The 19,903-nt window shown below is 43.1% G+C and overlaps 1 protein-coding gene and 1 pseudogene across 1 annotated transcript in view; both read right to left on the reverse strand.

The window, feature by feature from the left end:
- LAMA3 (laminin subunit alpha 3) overlaps positions 1-19,903 on the reverse strand; it is a 244,789-nt gene that overhangs the window by 220,944 nt on the left and 3,942 nt on the right. Inside the window, exon 2 of the mRNA XM_073679182.1 lies at positions 4,324-4,476. Coding sequence (XP_073535283.1) covers positions 4,324-4,476 — 153 coding nt within the window. The remainder of the gene's footprint in view (positions 1-4,323; positions 4,477-19,903) is intronic.
- LOC141264432 (serine/arginine-rich splicing factor 9 pseudogene) lies at positions 690-2,073 on the reverse strand (annotated as a pseudogene).

Genomic DNA, 19,903 nt, shown 5'->3' on the forward strand with positions numbered 1-19,903 from the left:
AAGTCAGACACTTTAAAATACTGTATAAACAGCAAATCTGTAGCGGCATATAACCGCCAGAAAAGAACAGATTCTGACACTTAAATATTAAAAAATCTCACAATTTTATTTGTAGAATAATAAAAACAAATTAAAAGGACAGGGTACATAACCTCCAAAAAAAAAATGGGGTTGGACACACAGTATTATCTCATGGATTGTGACATGATATATAACAGAGCAGCATACGTATAAAAGGAACCTTAAATCAAATGTCAAAAAAATGTAAAGGATAGATCCTAAAATGAAAAATTAACGTATATCACATATATCCCTTCCAAAATGAGTAACCAGAGGAAAAAAGTAGGAGATACTCAGCAAAATAATATGCAAGTGCATCAGGGTGAGTACTCTCTACATAGTCCTAGTGTATAATAGACCATTAGACAAGGCTATGCAGTTAGCTAATCCACCTTAAGTCCACAAGGCTACACAATAGAAGGAAAGAAATCCATTACCTAGTGGTGAAATAGGTCCCAGGGACGCTGGAGACAGCTGTGTCCTCCCCACACCCGACGGACGCCGTTTCGCTGATCGCTTCTTCCGAGGGCGTGGAGGTTATCTACCCTGTCTTTTTAATTTGTTTTTATTATTCTACAAATAAAATTGTCAGATGTTTTAATATTTAAGTGTCAGAATCTGGTGGTTATATGCCGCTACAGATTTGTTATTCCTACGGAATGTATGTCAGGTATAAGAAGAAATGCTGTGTTGTCACATACCTCCCCCTTCTTAATTAGCCAGACATGATAGGTTTCCTATCACCCTTATTGGGCACAGTCCATCAGCATGTTTTTTTTTTTTTAGTTTTTTTAAGCACAGATACGAATGTAAGAGGTCTCATCTTCATGAGAACGAAACTTCGTATCATCCAGTTTCCTCACAGCATATTCCATATCTTCCTTGTGAATAAACTCCACAATCCCCATGCCATCCTTGTACACATCAGCATAGCAGACACTTCCAGCTTCTCTCATATGATCTTTTAGATTCCACCAACTTCCCGATGGAGGAAGCTTGGAGACGAGGACTCTGTATTCAGTTCACCGGGAATGGTGTTCGTTCCTCCGCGGGACTTCTCCATATTCTACCCATGGTCTCTGGCTTGACCTGGGAAACTCCATACGTAACTTACGAGAACCAAACTCGTATCCATTGTGTCCACACACGGCTTTCTCAGCACCCTGCAGATCCTGGAAGCTGATGAAGGCAAACATTGCGGCTCCGCCTCCCCCACGATTCTTCAGTTCGATGTTGTGGATCTGGCTGTACCAATGGAAAAACTCCACCAGCTCCTTTTTCCGTACATCGGTCAGTAAATTGCCCACATAAATACGCCCAATCCCCAGGCGCTGACCCCCAGCCAGAGAGATAGTCATTTGGCAGCCTGGTAATTGGTGATCTGGGGGTGCAATATCTGAACTGGCAAGGGTGATGGAAGCCCAATTTTCCGAGGTCCCTGGGCCTTGATATCACTGACCTTGACTGGATGGAAGTGGTTATGGAGGTTGGCTGCTGTACAGTGGTCAACCTGCCATATAATGTGAACAGGGAATATCATGTCCTACTCTGCTGATGTATCCTGAGGGTTGCGTCCCTCAGACCCTGATGGATCGTCTTGGCAGACGTTGACAGATGGGGTCCAGGCATGGGGTCCTGGCCCTGTAGACAATCTTTGGCCATGCGTCCAAAGTGCCCATACTTAACAGCTCTCTTGGTTGGGAAAATCACGGGTCCTGTTTGTAAACATTTGTCGTGGAGGGGTTTCTGCTGGGTAGCAGGATAGTCCTGCTTGAATGGTTGGTGGCTGCTCGACTCCTTGGTTCAGCGGTTTCCTGGGATCGGTGGGCATATCGGGTCTCCAGTGGGGATGATTGGCTGTGAATTCATCGGCTAATCGGGCTGCTTGCTCTAGAGTTTCAGGGTTCCGGTCGGCTACCCACTCTCGTATTTCTGTGGCCATTTTCTCCATAAGTTGCTCGAGAATGATCACGTCCCGGAGGGCATCAGCAGAGTGGGCACCGCGGTCATCGAGCCAACGGTTGCAGTGTTGTCGGAGTTGACTGCCAAATTCTACATAGGAGGTCTTCTGGCGACACAAAGTCCGGAACTTGGTGCCATATCTCTCGGGATGATAGTAAAAAGTGCCAACAGGGTATCCTTAACAGTTCAATAGTCCAGTCAGTCCTGAGGCCCAAGCGACCGGACAGCATCCTGTGCCCGGCCAGTCAAACTAGTCCACAGGTATTTGGCCCAATCAGCTGTGGGTACCTGGTGCATTAGCATCAGGGTCTCAAAATCTTGCAGATGTTCATCAACCTCAGTGTTTGACTCATTAAATACTGGCATGCCTCTGTAGTGAAGATGATTTAATTGGTTGTGGGCCATCATTGAAACTTGGTCCGGAGCTCCAAAAACCGATCCTATAATACAAGCCCTCTCTTCGCTTGAGGCTCAATGCGATCAACAATTCCTTGATTCGGGCTGCTTGGGACTGGGTATTTGATTCCAGACTACCAATGGATCCTGGATTTAGCAAACAGTTTAATTCCCCTGGGTCCACCTCAGTGGAGTTTTCATTGTCCTGAACGACATTCTGGGCATCCCAACGGACCAATTCCTGTATCAAATCCGACCGAGTGTCGATGGCCCAGTATTCGATCCGTTGAAGCTGGCACAGCTCCTGTAGTCTCCGTTTATTGTTGCGGCTTCATTTTCCCTCCGGTCTTCCTCCCAAGGCCGAGCTGGTGCTGGACATGGTGACGTCCGAAACCTGCTGTGTATACCCCACCTATGGTCTGCTGGGTCTGTCTATATACCACCCTGGTGGTGGAGCCCTTGGACGGTGTCTACAGACACCAGTCCTTTGCATTTTCCCCCGGACCCAGCGGACTGAGTAGTATCCCACTGCTTGCCACCAAATGTGAAGACACAGGGTTTTCTGTGGGCATCATACTACTCAGACAACACAGGCTGAGGGTAAATAGTGTGGCAATACTTTATTGAACCACCAAACAGACAATAACATATAGAACAGTCCCAGCAAATACACAAGGTGGTGCAAGTTACAGAGTCTCACCCTTCCGCTAGCCCGCCGGGAATAGAGCAATGAGGTATGTGACCAGGTAACTTGATTGTCCCTACCTGGATTTGCTCATAACGTCTCTGAGAGTTCAGTGATAGTGAATGGAGCAGATCTGTATTCCTCTTGATGGAGCCATGTGTCCTGGTTGCTGTGCTGAAGAGTCTGTCTTGGCTGTCTTTTTGTAAAGTCTCCCAGAACAGACGCAGAGACCCCCTTTTTATAGTTCACAATTGTCCTTTCAAGCACACATCCACAGGTCAAGGGTCAGGGATCATGATATTAATTCACAATGCTCGAGTATCCACAGCTCATCCCCCAATGTTGACTGGCAAACACCCTACGATGGTATTTAACTTATCTAGCAAACATCCATTGTTCAACGACCCTGAGTCGCTGTACTGCAAAACTGGCAGACAATACGCTGTAGTAGCTGATATAAGATGTAAATAACAGCCATTCATCAATTACCAAATATGATCAACATTCAGGTTTATACGAACAATAGTCTGTGTTGACCACCCAAAGAAGAACTCAAGTTCAAAAGTCATCATAAAAAAAAAAGTATGTTGCTCCTGGCCTACGGAATGTATGTTTGGGATAATTAAGAAGAAATGCTGTATAGTCACACACATTATATACAGTAAGATATCTATAATATACATCAACATTTCTATCACACATACAGCACCATAAAGTATCGATCATATCTAAAGAAATTTATCTCTCATGCCCCATGTGGAAACTTACAAATGCTGTGACCACATGTCCCCACAAAAAAATGTGCTTTTCTTTATTACCACTTAGAAATATTTTCAGATTGATTTTTTTGAGTTAATATAGTAATTAGCAATACATACCCATGACCTTCACATTCCATTGATGCTGATATGACATATAGCAGAAATCACTCATACCCACAATCTCTCTGGTTAATAATTATATCAACAAAGACTAAAACAACTTTTGCAACCAGAAGAAAAATTGCTGATGGTTTATAATGTGTGATTGAGACGGAGCAATTATTTCACACATATAATTCAGCTATTTAATTGAATTGTAAAATATGGTACCTCACTACTCCCACCATCAGCACCACGGACAGAGGTTTAGATATAGAAAGCTGATGGTTGATTTATATTGAGAAGTAATCAACTACTGCAAGACTTGATAATATGTGAATATGGTCCAATGCTGCTTACCTGTCCAAGGTCAATAGTGACATTGACTTCATTGTATTTTAAGCCCAGGGATAACGGGGGACTTTGCCACCATCGTTCTGTGCCATCAATGGCATTGGAAGCAGGATGTGCTTTATTAGGATCCGAAGAATCGCAGAAATCACAAGACTGCCCCTGTGAGGGAAAAAAGAACTTAAGAATTTAAAGGGAAAATATCACAGATGGAGCGGGCTTAGATTTAAGGCTGATGTCCTATTCTACGTTTAGAATTATTAGGAAGGATTACATTATGTTCATACGTATTAACCATAAAAAATAAAGAGCAGAATCACTATCAGGAGATAAATTTGGTCAATGAAAAATATTAGGAGTAGAAGTACTAGAACTAGGTTACTGATGACTTTAACTGGTTATTCTCATTTTAAATAATAGTAACGCAAATTACTTGCTGTTTCTATCTGCCTTCATTCTCCTCCGATCATTTATTTTCTGTATTTTGTTTACTGCTAATTGCCCAGAGGTCAATTAGCAATAAAATTGCTATGGGAGCAGGGGTCAAACATGCGCACTTCATACAATGAGTTCGGACAGGATTTTGCTGCTTTTCCCAGCCTCCTCTGTTCCCAGCTCCCTCTGTTCCCAGCACCCTCTTTTCCCAGCACCCTCTTCTGTTCCCAGCCCCCTCTGTTCCAAGCCCCCACTGTTCCAAGCCCCCTATGTTCCCAGCCTCCTCTGTTCTCAACCCCCTCTGTTCCCAGCCTTCTCTGTTCCCAAACCCCTATATTCCCAGCCACCACTGTTCCCAGCCTCCTACATTCCCAGCCTCCTCTGTTCCCAGCCCCCTCTGTTCCCAGCCTCCTCTGTTCCCAGCCCGCTTTATTCATAGCCTCCTATGTTCCCAGGCCGCTCTGTTTCCAACCCCCTCTGTTCCCTGCCTACTGTTCCCAGCCTTCTCTGTTCCTAACCCCCTATATTCCCAGCCCCCTATATTCCCAGCCACCAATGTGTCCAGCCCCCTCTGTTCCCAGCCTCCTCTGTTCCCAGCCTCCTCTGTTCCCAGCCCACTTTGTTCACAGCCTCCTCTGTTCCCAGCCCGCTTGGTTTCCAGCCCCCTCAGTTCCCAGCCGCCTCAGTTCCCAGCCGCCTCAGTTCCCAGCCTCCTCTGTCTCTAGCCCCCTCTGTCTCCAGCCCTCTCTGTTCTTAGCCCCCTTTGTTCCCAACCCGCTTTGTTCCCTGCCTTCTGTTCCCAGCCTACTATATTCCCAGCCACCACTGTTTCCAGCCCCCTCTGTTCCCTGCCTCCTGTTCCCAGCCTCCTATGTTCCCAGACCGCTCTGTTTCCAGCCCCCTTTGTTCTTAGCCCCCTTTGTTCCCAGCTCTCTCTCTGTTCCCAACCCCCTATATTCTCAGCCACCACTGTTCCCAGCCCCCTATATTCCCAGCTACCACTGTTTCCAGCCCCCTCTGTTCCCTGCCTCCTGTTCCCAGCCTCCTCTGTCTCCAGCCTCCTCTGTTCAGAGCCCCCTTTGTTTCCAGCTCTGTCTGTTCCCAGTCCCCTCTGTTCCCTGCCTCCTCTTTTCCCAGCCACCTATTTTTTTTCCTTAGAAGCAGTTCTATGGTACCTTGCACCTATCCGACAGTGCACACTTCTGACCCTAAGGCTATGTTCACACATCATGTTTTTTTCTGTGTCACAAATCTGCAGCAAAACCTGATCTCTCAAGATTTTTCTTGCAGTTTTGCTTTTTTAATGCGTTTTTTTCACTGTCCTTCTGTCCCTTTTTACGCATGTACATAAAGTTCTGTGAAAAAAAAAGAACCTCATTCTACTTTGCCATCAAAAACGCTGAAAAAACGCTGAAAAAAATGGTACCTGCGTTTTTCAGCCTTTTTTTTTCACCACCCATTACTTCCTATGGGTAAAAAAATTCTGAAAAAACTCTGAAAGAAGTGACATGCTCTATTTTCCAAAAACCCAACCAAGGCATAAAATACTAAACAAAAAAAACATGATGTGTGAACAGAGAATTCTGGTTTTGCATAGACTTTGCTGGTACTGCAAAAGGCAGCTGAAATTTTGCATAAAAATCTGCGGCAAAAAACACTGAAAAAACCATGATGTGTGAACAAAGCCTTAGAGTAACAATCCTGCTGACGTGAACTGTCACTCCATCAGGAGCAACCACCCACCCCTCTGAATTCGACAAGCTGGCGAGTGGCTCGTTCCTGAAATACAAAGTTGATTACAACCCTTTAGGGTGTGTTCACAAGTCACAATCAAATTGAACACATCCTAAAGGGCAGCTACTAGGGATGAGCGGACCAGTGGAAGTTTTGGTTCTGGTACCCGATCCGGACTTTAGTCCAAAGTTTGGTTTGTTTACCACAACTATATCCGAACTTGAACCAGAACTCGAACCTCATTGAAAACAATGGAGACCCGAACTTTGGATATGGAACAAAAAATTCTCCCTTTCTCTGTACTTCCTCTGGAACTCCAAACATTGCAACGGACTTCCGGGAGAAGTCTGTGTGTTTAGCGCCATTAGTGTCCAGTACGAACCTTGAACTTTTAAGTTTGGATTCGCTCATCTCTAGCAGCTACAAAATGGCAGGAACCAGTTTTTAGTAGCCAGGCAATGAACTTCTAAAAAAGTTGCCATCAGCAAATTTCTCCACATTTTGGCTACAATGCGCTAAATTTGTCCATCCTAAGCTTGCATTCAGGAGTACCATTGGCTTTTTTTATGTCTTGCAAGCTGGATATCCCCTTTAAGATTACTTATGGACCAGCAAAATATTCACATCAAGATTTCACTAGCTGAACACACGCACGAGCTGGTGGTGGTTGCGGAAAGATTAGTGGAGGCAGATTTCTGGTGTAGACTGTGTTAGCAATGCAGACATGGGATATCAGAGCTGTGCTTAGTGTATGGGACAGGTTGCAGCACTAGGCACGACCGCACAGAATGTGGGATGTCCTACTGTATGTAAAAGGGAACTTCCTGCAACCTTGGTAACCCGCCACTGTGCTAATCAGCAGGGGTCAAAGAGGTCCGACACCCAACCAATAATAAATTAATGGCCTATCCTAAGGAAAGCAAAAAAATGTAAAAAGTAAAGTCTTTAAGCTCTTTTTGGTATACACTGAGTTTCATGTGCAAACGTCACATTACACATATCGTATATTTAAAAACTATTAAAATGGAGCATTTCACTGTGGCACCCAAGATGTGTGAAATGGATACTGTTGGATGACAAACCTGTAGAACCTTCATTTCAGTTCAGCATATGAACTATCTTTTAAATAGAATCCCTAATCACGTTTTGGTACCCTTTCAGACAGCAGCATAATGTAGGGGGCAGAGACCCTGATTTCAGCAATGTATCACGTACTGGGCTGATAAAATCTATCATTTCTCTGATTGCTGAGCCGTGTATAACCCCGCCCCCCACATCACTGATTGGCAGCTTTCTGTGAACACTGCATAAGCAGAAAGCTACCAATCAGTGGTGGGGGAGGGGTTATACAGAGCTCATTAATATGGAGGACTGTATGGCAGCAGGTTTACAAGTCCTCTAGTGATAATCTCCTGCTGATAAAACTGTGATGTTAACAAAAGTACAGTGAGCAGCTACAGCCCAGTAAGTGACAGGTCGCTGAAATCAGTCTCTGTCTCTACATTATGCTGCTCTCAGATTAGATGGCAAAAACCTGGTGACAGTTTCCCTTTAAATAACTTTGCTAAAATGATTATTCAAGACTGAGTAACTAATAAAGTGTGTACATTAAATCATCACACTCTCTTACAAACCCTTTAATGTCACATTTTTTTGTTTGGTCTTACTTTTTGCTTTAAAAGTCTCCGTGAAAATCCTCATTAAATAGTAAATGTAAAACAAACAATATAGCGCAAGCATGCAGAAGAAAATGCTGGAAGTGTCCAATTTCCAATGTTTGACAAGAAAAGCCGCCCGCTCTATTATTATAAACGACAAGACGGGACATGATTGCTCTAAAAACAGAAAGAGACTGTGAATCATCCACTAAAAGACGGTATACACCGAGTAGTGTGCGATTAGCAGGAGCCAATCCTCCCGCCAAAGAAAATACCTTTATCTCATGAGTCACCATCTAATAACTTTACCAGTTTTTCCCCAGTAGATCTTCGTTTTAATCAAACACGGACACCTAGGGCAGATCTATCAAGGTGTCACAGCTTTATAACTTGTCAGAGCTGCATCACTGCTGCACAAAGTAGAGGCCAGCGCAATTACAATAACATTTCTAACTTTTCATCATACTTGGATCACCGTAACACATTCGGTTCAGAAGTTTGGTTTTATCCTTTGTTCAATTTAATCGCTAATAAAAGAAGCACAAATCCCGGGAATGGGCCATACTGTGGTTTGAAACAATTAGGTGTATACTTAAAATCATGTAAAATTTAAGAGCCGAGGTTAAATACTGCGTCATTCACAATGCAGTGAATCACCAAGAATGAACTTGGTCCAACAGAGTCCTATAAAATGTTAGTTTTGCCACTGTATGGTTTCTTTGCCATATTGAATAACAGTGAAAACATATAAAGGCCACTGGACAAACATTTTACTCTCGCAATCATGGCCAAAAGTTTTGAGACTGATATAAATTTTGGTTGTTGCAAAGTTTGTAACTTCAGTGTTTTTAGGCCTTTTATGTCAGATGTTTGTATGATTACTGAAGTACAATTTTAAGAATTTCAAATGTTTTCAAATTTTTACTGATGAAGAAATCTAGATGTGGGGAACAGAGCGCACAATAGGGTGATAGTAAGTGCTTGGTTAAAGTTCACATGGTGGAGAGGCGACAGGCATACCTCCAATGTAGGCATAAAGAAAAACAGCTGCTACTGCCCCATGGCTAGTGGATTAATCCTCCAGGAAATATTGGATACAGTTGGATAAAACACATAAGGTGGGCTGCCCTGCTGGAGTAACCTGATTCTTCAATAATGAAGATAATAAGGTTTATTATTCACAACGCGTTTCAACACTGTACTGGCGTCTTTATCAGGTGAAAAAAAACCAAAAGGTTTAAACTTTATTGACAAATACATCAAAACTTTTGCAATTCGCAAAATTCTGTGCTTTTGTCATTCTGCTTTTTGAGGACTGATCACAGGATCTCAAGGAATTGAGATAAGGGGAGTTTCCTGGCCATAAACACAAAGTGTCAATCTTTTGTTCACCGAGCCACTTAGTTATAACTTTAGCATTGTGACACGGTGCTCAATCCTTCTGGAAAAAGCATTGTTCATCACTAATTGGTCCTGAATCATTGAGAGAAGTTTCTCTTGGAGGGGGTTTAGATTTCATTCTTTATTCATGGCAGTGTCGATAGGCAAAATTGTTAGTGAGTCTACTCCCTTGGATGACAAGTCCCGACACATGGATGGTCTGAGGATGCTTTACTGTTGGCATGACACAGGACTCATGGTAGCGCTCACCGTTTCTTCTCAGGACAATCATTCTTCCAGATGAAGTTCCCATCTGATTGTTTTGGACATCTAGAAGATTGTTCATAGAAGAAAGGGTGAGCAGTACCATGAGGCCTGTGTCAAGCCAACAGTAAAACATCCCTTCATGTATGGAGTTGTCTTTCATCCATGGAGTGGGCTCACTTAAAATTGTGTCTATGAACACTGCCAAGAATAAAGAATGGTATATCTACAGCCTCAAAAGAGCAACTTCTCCCACTGATCCAGAGACAATTTGGTGATGACCAATGCTTTTTCCAGCATGATGAAGCACCATGTCAAAAGGTAAAAGTGATAACCAAATGTCTTAGTGAAAAAAACATTGACATTTTCAGTCCATGGCTTGAAAACTCTCCAGATCTCAATCCCATTGAGAACTTGTGGTTAATCCTCAAAAAGCAGATGTATAAACAAAAACACAGAATTGAGATAAACTCCAATCACTGAGTAGGTAAGAATGGGCTATCATCAGTCAGAATTTGGCCCTAAAGCTGATATCCAGTTGCGAAGGTCAGAAGTCTTGAAAAATATGGAACAGCACTGTAAATATTCAGTTGTTGCAAAAACTTGATGTATTTATCAATAAGAGATTAAAAACGTATAAAATACTTATAATTGTACTTCAGTAACCATAGACACATCTGACTACAAGATCTAAAAACAACGAGGCAGCAAACTTGAAAGCCAAAATTTGTGTCAGTCTCAAAATTTTTGGCCTCGACTGTAGATTCATATCTACAGAATCAGAAGCACACAAAGAGTAAACTATGGGCCCATAGAAGGCTCCGTAATATGAAAGTATTTATGCAGCTTTGTTTGACAGGTTATGGCTATATTATGTGAACACTGAATGGCTCTGTTATTAGTGTATTGGCTACTTTATTTTAGAATTCTACTATATCTGACAGTTTTAGGCAGATGTGGTCTAAATTCTGTAAAGTAAGAAAGCTTTAAAAAATAGAAGTGTTTAATGTTTATTTTTATCAATTAACAAAGTACAAGTGAATAAGCAGAACAGAAATTTTAAGCAAATCAACATTTGGTGTGACCTCCCTTTGCTTTCAAAACAGTATTAATTTTTCTAGATACTTGCACCCAGTTTTTGTAGGAGCTAGGCAGGGAGGTTGTAACAAACATCTTGGAAAACTAACCACAGATCTTCTGAAGATTTAGGCTTGCACAAATACTTCTGTCTCTTTACGTAATCCCAGACAGACTCCATGATCAGGGCTCTGTGGTGGCCATATTTTCATTTCCAGGACTCCTTGTTCTCAGGGCTGTGGAGTCGGCAAGCTAAACCTCCGACTCCGACTCAAACTCCGGCTCTTCAATTTCCATGACACCGACTCCACGACTCTGACTCCCTCATACATGGCTCATCTTTAAGTGATAAATTTACTGTAGCACAGATTGATCTCAGCTAAAAGTCTAGACCCTTAGATCAGGAATAGGACAGACATTTATAGGACATTTCAGAACTTTCCCAAATTCTTATGAATAAAATATTCCCCACAAACTGCATTGAATTACTATACCCAATTTATTATATATTTTAGGAGTTGGAGTGGGTCCATTTTATACCGACTCCGATTCCGACTCCCCCAAAATGGACACCGACTCCTCGACTTCGACTCCACAGCCCTGCTTGTTGTTCTTAATTCTCAGGTTGGTTCTTAAAGGTGTTGTTCTGCTTAGGGAGGGACAAAAGTCTGCATTCACTCTATGGGACTGCAGACTGTAAAATTGTGACAGGATGTGATGTGCATGCTGTCACAATTTCCCAGTATTCCTGGTGTGAGCGTGCTGTCACATGACCACATGAATTCAATTTGCATACTTGCGGTCACTTACTGGCTAGACTTATTCAGCTCCCCTCAATAGAAGTGTTTTTTTGCCAGATGAGTTTACTTGGCACATGACTGCAAGTATACAAACTGAACATCGAGAATACCAGAGAATCATGACAGCGTGCGCTCACGATTCAGAAGTCCACAGTCATATGAAGTCACTGCTGAATTTTGTATCAAACCAGAAAACCCTTTTAATGACATTGGTTGTATTTTTCAGTTTGTTGTCCTGCTACAAAATAAATTTGACGCCTACCTGATAGCCTTTGATGTTGGATAAGCAACTGCCTGTATTTCTCAGCAGTCAGAGCAGAATTAATCCTGACCAAATTCCCTGCATCATTTGAAGAAATGCAGTCCCAAACCTGCAAAGAAACCTCCACCATGCTTCACTGTTTCCTGCAGACACTCATTACTGTATTGCTCTCCAACCCTTTGGTGATGTCACTGTCTTCTGTTACAGCCAAATATTTCCCATTTTTACTCATCAGTCCAGAGCACCTGCTGCCATTTGTCTGCATCACAGTTCGTAAGTTTTCATGCATAGTTGAGTCGCCTGACCGTGTTTCTATGCTGAAAATATGTTTTTTTTGGACACAATTCTTCCATGAAGACCACTTCTGGGAAGACTTCTCTGAACAATACATGGGTTTAGCTGGGTGAAAGGTTGCTGCCAGTTATGAGCTGATGTAACTGCTGGACATCTTCCGATTTCGAAGTGAAGTAAGCATGATGTGTCTTTCATTTGCTACACTTAGTGTCCTGTGTCTACAGTCCTCAACAGTCTCCAATTTTTTGGTGCAGCTTCAAAAAAAGATTGATCAGAAACACCAGTCTGATTTGAAATCTTTGCTTGGGAGAGACTTTGTTTTACGGGTCCGGGAGGTGGAACCTCTGTGCTACGGTGCAAGGAGGGACCCAGGGGGGCGTAACTAAGTATCAACTCAGACCGACCCTGGTCGTACGGCGGCTAACGACTCCGTGACCAGGAAGGGACAGAGCAAAGGGACCAGGTGCTACTCTGGGGATGACCTTGTAAGGGAGAAGGTGACTCCCACGGTACAGATGGCAGGGACTGACCGGAATAGCAGGTAGGCACAGCAGGCAGGCTGGCAAGCAGAAGCCTCCAGGTAGGCTATCAGGTAGACACGGCAAGTGACGGCAGGAGTCTCTAGGTGGGCTGGCAGGTGGTCACGGCAAGTGACGGCAGGAGTCTCTAGGTCGGCTGGCAGATAGTCACGGCAAGTGACGGCAGGAGCCTCCGGGTAGGCACGGCAGGTAACAAGCGGGTAACAGGCAGGCAACAGGTAAGTGCTCCCAGGTGAGCAGGCTGGCAGGCACGGCAGGTAACAGGCAGGCAACAGGCAAGTGCTCCCAGGTGAGCGGGCTGGCAGGCACGGCAGGTAACAGGCAGGTAACAGGCAGGACTGATAGTCAGGCTAGCAGCGGGACCTGAGGGCTGAAGCAGAGGTAAGAAACACTGTGCAACAACTTTTGCTCGGGCACCTCCATTTTGGAGGAGGTGCCTTATATATGGGAGGTCCTCCGGCAATTGGCCGGGAACTCCTTAGGACGGCGCGCGTGGCCCCTTTAAGAGAGAGGGAGCGCGTGCGCGCGCCCTAAGCACAGTGCCCTGGAAGCTGCGCGCGCCGGCAGCAGCAGGAAGAGGAGCGCTGGAGGACGCCGAGCGAGGAGCGCGGGGAGCGAGGAGGTGAGAGGGACGGCGCAAGCGTCACTAGTGGGGTACCACAGGGGTCTGTACTAGGCCCAATGTTATTTAATATCTTTATTAACGACATAGTCAACGGGATAAATAGTAAAATATCAATATTTGCAGATGACACAAAGTTATGTAAAACAATTAATACAAAAGAGGACAGTGCAGACCTACAGAGGGATTTGGATAAGCTGGGTAGGTGGAGCATTAAATGGCAAATGAGGTTTAATGAGGAGAAATGTAAGGTCATACATATGGGAAGGAAAAATGGAAGTCACCAGTACTCACTGAATGGGAAATCATTGGGGAATTCAGAGATGGAGAAGGACTTGGGCATCTTGATTGATAGCAAACTAAATTGGAGTGCCCAAAGTCAGGCCGCTGCTGTAAGGGCAAACAGGGTAATGGGATGTATCAGAAGAGGTATAGCTGCAAAGGATGAGAACATTGTTCTTCCACTGTACAAAGCACTGGTCAGACCACACTTGGAATACTGTGCTCAGTTATGGGCCCCAATATATAGAAAGGATATAAATGAGCTTGAAAAGGTACAAAGGAGGGCAACAAAATTAATAAAGGGAATGGAGGGACTGCAATACCCAGAGAGGTTGGCAAAACTAGGACTATTCAGCCTGGAAAAGAGAAGGTTGAGGGGGGACATAATAAATGTGTACAAATATGTTAGGGGACAGTATAGAGATCTTGCCCGGGATTTGTTCAAAAGGAGGGATATTACGGTAACAAGAGGGCACTCACTAAGACTGGAAGAGAAAAGGTTTCAGCACCAGCATAGGAAGGGGTTCTTTACGGTAAGAGCAGTGAGAATATGGAATTCACTGAGTGAGGAGACGGTAATGTCGGATTCACTACACCAGTTCAAGCGGGGACTGGATGCATTTCTAGATACCAGGCAGATTTCAGCATATACTTAAAAATAAAATAAAATAGTAGGTTGATACAGGGATTTATTCTGACTGCTGGTTTCAGAGTCGGGAGGGAATTTTTCCTCAGGTGAAGATTGGCTAAATCATTTGGGGTTTTTGCCCTCCTCTGGATCAACTTTAGCAATTACAGAACTAACAGGTCGAACTTGATGGACGCAAGTCTTTATTCGGCTTTACAAACTATGTTACTATGTTACTATGCTACACTTTGCTGATGCAGTATAACTACCTTTTGTCTTCTTACTGTGCTTAGTCTTGCCATTTGGTATGACCAGTAAAATAAAACTGTCTTCCATAACCTTTGTAGAAGAGTTTGGCAGTTCCTTACTCAGTGTTAAGCTTCCTACACAGTTGTTTCAGTTTCAGTTAATGACTATGCTTCACCATACACATGAAAAGGATGATTATCATCACCTGTTTAGTATAATTGGTTAGTCATAAAACTGACTATAATCCTAAACAATCCCTGACTTTGTGCAAGAATTTATGCTGTTTTGAAGGTAAAGGGTGGTAACACCAAATATTGGTCAGCAGGATTGTGCTCAGTAAACCACAAACACTGTCAGCACCAGATAGAGCCACCCCACAGGCCACCCCGAAGCACCAGAATATCATTATCTCCAAACTGAAAATAAAGATTAAAAAAGAACCACAAGACGGATTTCATCATCTAAGGTATCATTTTAATCAGTGTAATGTCACCCACCTGGCAGTGTATGTGGTTTACTGAGCACAATCCTGCTGACAGGTGCGCTTTAAATTAGATTTCTCTTTTGTTCATTCACTTTGAATTTTGTTAATTGACAAAATTAAACACCTAGAACTTCTATTTGAGAAATCATTCTTAATTTACGGTGTTTTTCTACATCTACCTAAAACTTTTGCACAGTACTGTATGTATGTATATATATATATATATATATACACAGTATATATACAGTTGAAACCAGAAATTTACATACACTATATAAAAAGACACATATGCATGTTTTTCTCAATATCTGACATGACATCAGAATAAACCTTTCCCGTTTTAGGTCAATTAGGATTACCATCATTTTTAATATTTGCCAAATGCCAGAATAATGAGAGAGAGAGAATGTTTTAAGGCATTTTTATTACTTACTGCAAAGTCAAAAGTTTACATACACTAAGATTACTATGCCTTTAAACAATTCTGGACTGCCCATATGATGATGCCATGTGTTTGGAAGCTTCTGAATGATTTTTTGGCAACATCTGAGTTAATTAGAGACACACTTGTGGATGTATTTTAATGCACACCTGAAACACACTGCTTCTTTGTGTAGCATCATGGGAAAGTCTAAAGTAATCAGCCAAGATATCAGGAAGAGAATTGTGGACTTGCACAAGTCTGGCTCATCCTTAGGTACAATTTCAAGATACCTGAAGGTGCCTCGTTCATCTGTACAAACAATTATACGCAAGTACAAACAAGATGGGAATGTCCAGCCATCATATCGCTCAGGAAGGAGACGGATTCTGTGTCCCAGAGACGAACGTGCTTTGGTCCGACATGTGCATATCAACCCAAGGACAAAAGCAAAAGACCTTGTGAAGATGATGGCGGAAGCTGGTAAGATTGTGTCAATAACCAGAGTGAAACGAGTACTGTATCAACATGGGCAGCCAGGAAGAAGCCATTACTCCAAAAGAAACAGAAAAAAGCCAGATTAATGTTTGCAAATGCACACAGGAACAAAGACCTTCATTTTTGGAGACATGTCCTGTGGTCTGATGAAACTAAAATTGAAATTTTTGGGCATAATGACCATCGTTACGTTTGGAGGAAAAAGGGAGAAGCTTGGAAGCCTAAGAACACCATCCCAACTGTGAAACATGGGGGTGGCAGCATCTTGTTGTGGGGTTGTTTTGCTGCAGGAGGAGCTGGTGCACTTCACAAAATAGATGGCATCATGAGAAAGAATATTATGTGGCAATACTGAAGTAACATCTCAAGACATCAGCCAGGAAGTTAAAGCTTGGGCAGAAATGGGTCTTCCAAATTACAGTGACCCAAAGCATACTGCCAAAATGGTAACAAAGTGGCTTAAGGATAACAAAGTCAATGTTTTGGAGTGGCCATCACAAAGTCCTGATCTCAATCCTATTGAAAATTTATGGGCAAAGCTGAAAAGGCAGGTGCGAGCTAGAGGACCTACAAACCTGGATTAGCTACACCAGCTTTTCCAGGGGAATGGGCCCAAATTCCGACCAACTATTGTGAGAAGCTTGTGGAAGGATATCCCAAACGTTTGACCCAAGTCATTCAGTTTAAGGGCAATGGTACCAAATACTAAAAAAAAATATGTACATTTTTGACTTTGCAGTAAGTAATAAAAATGCCTTAAAACATTCTCTCTCTCATTATCCTGGAATTTGGCAAATATTAAAAATTATGGTAATCCTAGTTGACCTGAAACGGGAAAGGTTTATTCTGATTTCATGTCAGATTTTGAGAAAAACATGGATATGTGTCTTTTTTATATAGTGTATGTAAACTTCTGGTGTCAACTGAATGTGTATATACACTGCTCAAAAAAATAAAGGGAACACTTAAACAACAGAATATAACTCCAAGGAAATCAAAGTTCTGTGAAATCAAACTGTCCACTTAGGAAGCAACATTGATTGACAATCAATTTCACATACTGTTGTGCAAATGGAATAGACAGTAGATGGAAATTATTGGCAATTATCAAGACACCCTCTATAAAGGAGTGGTTCCGCAGGTGGGGACCACAGACAATATCTCAATACCAATGCTTTCTGGCTGATGTTTTGGTCACTTTTGAATGTTGGTTGTGCTTTCACACTCGTGGTAGCATGAGACGGACTCTACAACCCACAGAAGTTGCTCAGGTAGTGCAGCTCATCCAAGATGGCACATCAATGCGAGCTGTGGCAAGAAGGTTTGCTGTGTCTGTCAGCGTAGTGTCCAGAGGCTGGAGGCACTACTAGGAGACAGGCCAGTACACCAGGAGACGTGGAGGGTGCCGTAGGAGGGCAACAACCCAGCAGCAGGACCGCTACCTCCGCCTTTGTGAAAGGAGGAACAGGAGGAGCACTGCCAGAGCCCTGCAAAATGACCTCCAGCATGCCACAAATGTGCATGTGTCTGCACAAACGGTTAGAAACCGACTCCGTGAGGGTGGTATGAGGGCCTGACGTCCACAGATGGGGGTTGTGCTCACAGCCCAACACTATGCAGGACGCTTGGCATTTGCCACAGAACACCAGGATTGGCAAAGTCGCAACTGGCGCCCTGTGCTCTTCATAGATGAAATCAGGTTCACACTGAGCACATGGGACAGACGTGACTGAGTCTGGAGATGCCGTGGAAAGCGATCTGCTGCCTGCAACATCCTTCAACATGACCGGTTTGGCAGTGGGTCAGTAATGGTGTGGGGTGGCATTTCTTTGGAGGGCCGCACAGCCCTCCATGTGCTCGCCAGGGGGAAGGCCGGACTGCCATTAGGTACCGAGATGAGATCCTCAGACCCCTTGTGAGACCATATGCTGGTTCGGTTGGCCCTGGGTTCCTTCTAATGCAGGACAATGCCAGACCTCATGTGGATGGAGTGTGTCAGCAGTTCCTGCGAGATGAAGGCATTGAAGCTATGGACTGGTCCGCCCATTCCCCAGACCTGAATTTGATTGAGCATATCTGGTACATCATGTCTCGCTCCATCCACAGACTGTCCAGGAGTTGGCGGATGCTTTAGTCCAGGTCTGGGAGGAGATCCCACAGGAGATCTTCCAGAACCTCATCAGGAGCATGCCCAGGCGTTGTAGGGAGGTCATACAGGCACGTGGAGGCCACACACAATACTGAGCCTCATTTTGACTTGTTTTAAGGACATTACATCAAAGTTGGATCAGCCTGTAGTGTGTTTTTCCACTTTAATTTTGGGGGTGACTCCAAATCCAGGCCTCCATTGGTTAATAAATTTGATTTCCATTGATGATTTTTGTGTGATTTTGTTGTCAGCACATTTAACTTTGTACAGAACAAAGTATTCAATGAGAATATTTCATTCATTCAGATCTAGGATGTGTTATTTGAGTGTTCCCTTTATTTTTTGAGCAGTGTATATATGTATATACAGTGTCTTGAAAAAGTATTCATGCCCCATGAACTTTTCCACATTTTTTCACTTTACACCCACAAACTTAAATGTATTTTTGGGGGGTTTTATGTGATATACCAACACAAAGTAGCAATTATTTTTGAAGTGTAAAGAAAATTATAGATTGTTTTATAATTATTTTAAAAATATAAATCTGAAAATTGTCACGTGCATGTGTATCCAGCCCCCTGCGGTCTGATACCCCTAGATAAAATCCTGAATAACCAACTGCCTCCAGAAGTCACATAATTAGTAAATTGAGTCCAGCTGCGTGTAGTTTATTCTCAGTATACATCCAGCTGTTCTGTGAAGGCCTCAGAGCATCATGAAAACCAAGGAAGAAGTTGTGGAGAAAAATAAAGCACATTATTAAAAAATAAATTACCCCAAGCACTGTACAATCCATCATCCAATAATCCAATAAAGGAAGGAGTATGGCATAGCTGCAAACCTACCAAGACATGGCCGTCCACCTAAACGGACATCCCAAGCATGGAGAAAACTAATTAGAGAAGCAGCCAAGAGTCCCATTGTCACACTGGAGGAGCTGCAGAGATCATAGCTCAGGTGGAAGAATCTGTTCACAGGAGAACTCCACAAATCTGGCCTTTATGTAAGAGTGGAAAGAAGAAAGCCATTTTTGAAAGCAAGACATAAGAAATCCCGTTTTCAGTTTGCAAAAAAGCCATGTAGAGGACATAGCTATCACGTGGAGGTGCTCTGGTCAGATGAGACCAAAGTAGAACTTTTTGAGCTTAATGCAATAAACAATATGAGGCGGAAAGCTAACACTGTACATGACCCTGAAAACATCATCCACACCGTCAAACATGGTTGTGGCAGCATCATGTCATGGGGATGCTTTACTTTACCAGGGACAGGGAAGCTGTCAGAGTTGATGAGAAGATGATGGAGCTAAATACAAATCCTGGAGGAAAACCGGTCACAAGCTGCAAAAGACTTGATACTCGGATGTAGATTCACCTACCAACAGGACAATGACCCTGAACAACCATCCAGTGCTACAATGGGTGGTTTAGATCACAGCATATTCATGTGTTTGAATGGTCTAGTCACAGTCCAGACCTAAATCCAATTGAGAATCTGCGGCAAGACTTGAAAATTGCTGTTCAGTTGCTCTCCATTCAATCTCACAGAGTTAAGAGCTAGTTTACAAAGAAGATTGGGCAAAACTTTTCTGCCTCTAGATGTGCAAACCTGGTTGAGACATCCCCCATATATACTGCATATATATAATACACCAACATGGAGCCTCAACAGATCTCACCCAGTTTCTTTCATGTTCCTGGAACTCTTTCTGAACAGTTACAGTATTGTGGTTCCATCGGTTCTGATGCTATGACCCCATTTTTAGGTGCTTTCTGCTATTAGCGGTCAGCATGGGCACTCTTTCCAGTCTGCA

Source organism: Phyllobates terribilis, unplaced genomic scaffold (assembly GCF_046119375.1).
Source record: "Phyllobates terribilis strain yellow unplaced genomic scaffold, ASM4611937v1 Scaffold_4__5_contigs__length_816908805, whole genome shotgun sequence".
Lineage (NCBI taxonomy): Eukaryota > Metazoa > Chordata > Amphibia > Anura > Dendrobatidae > Phyllobates > Phyllobates terribilis.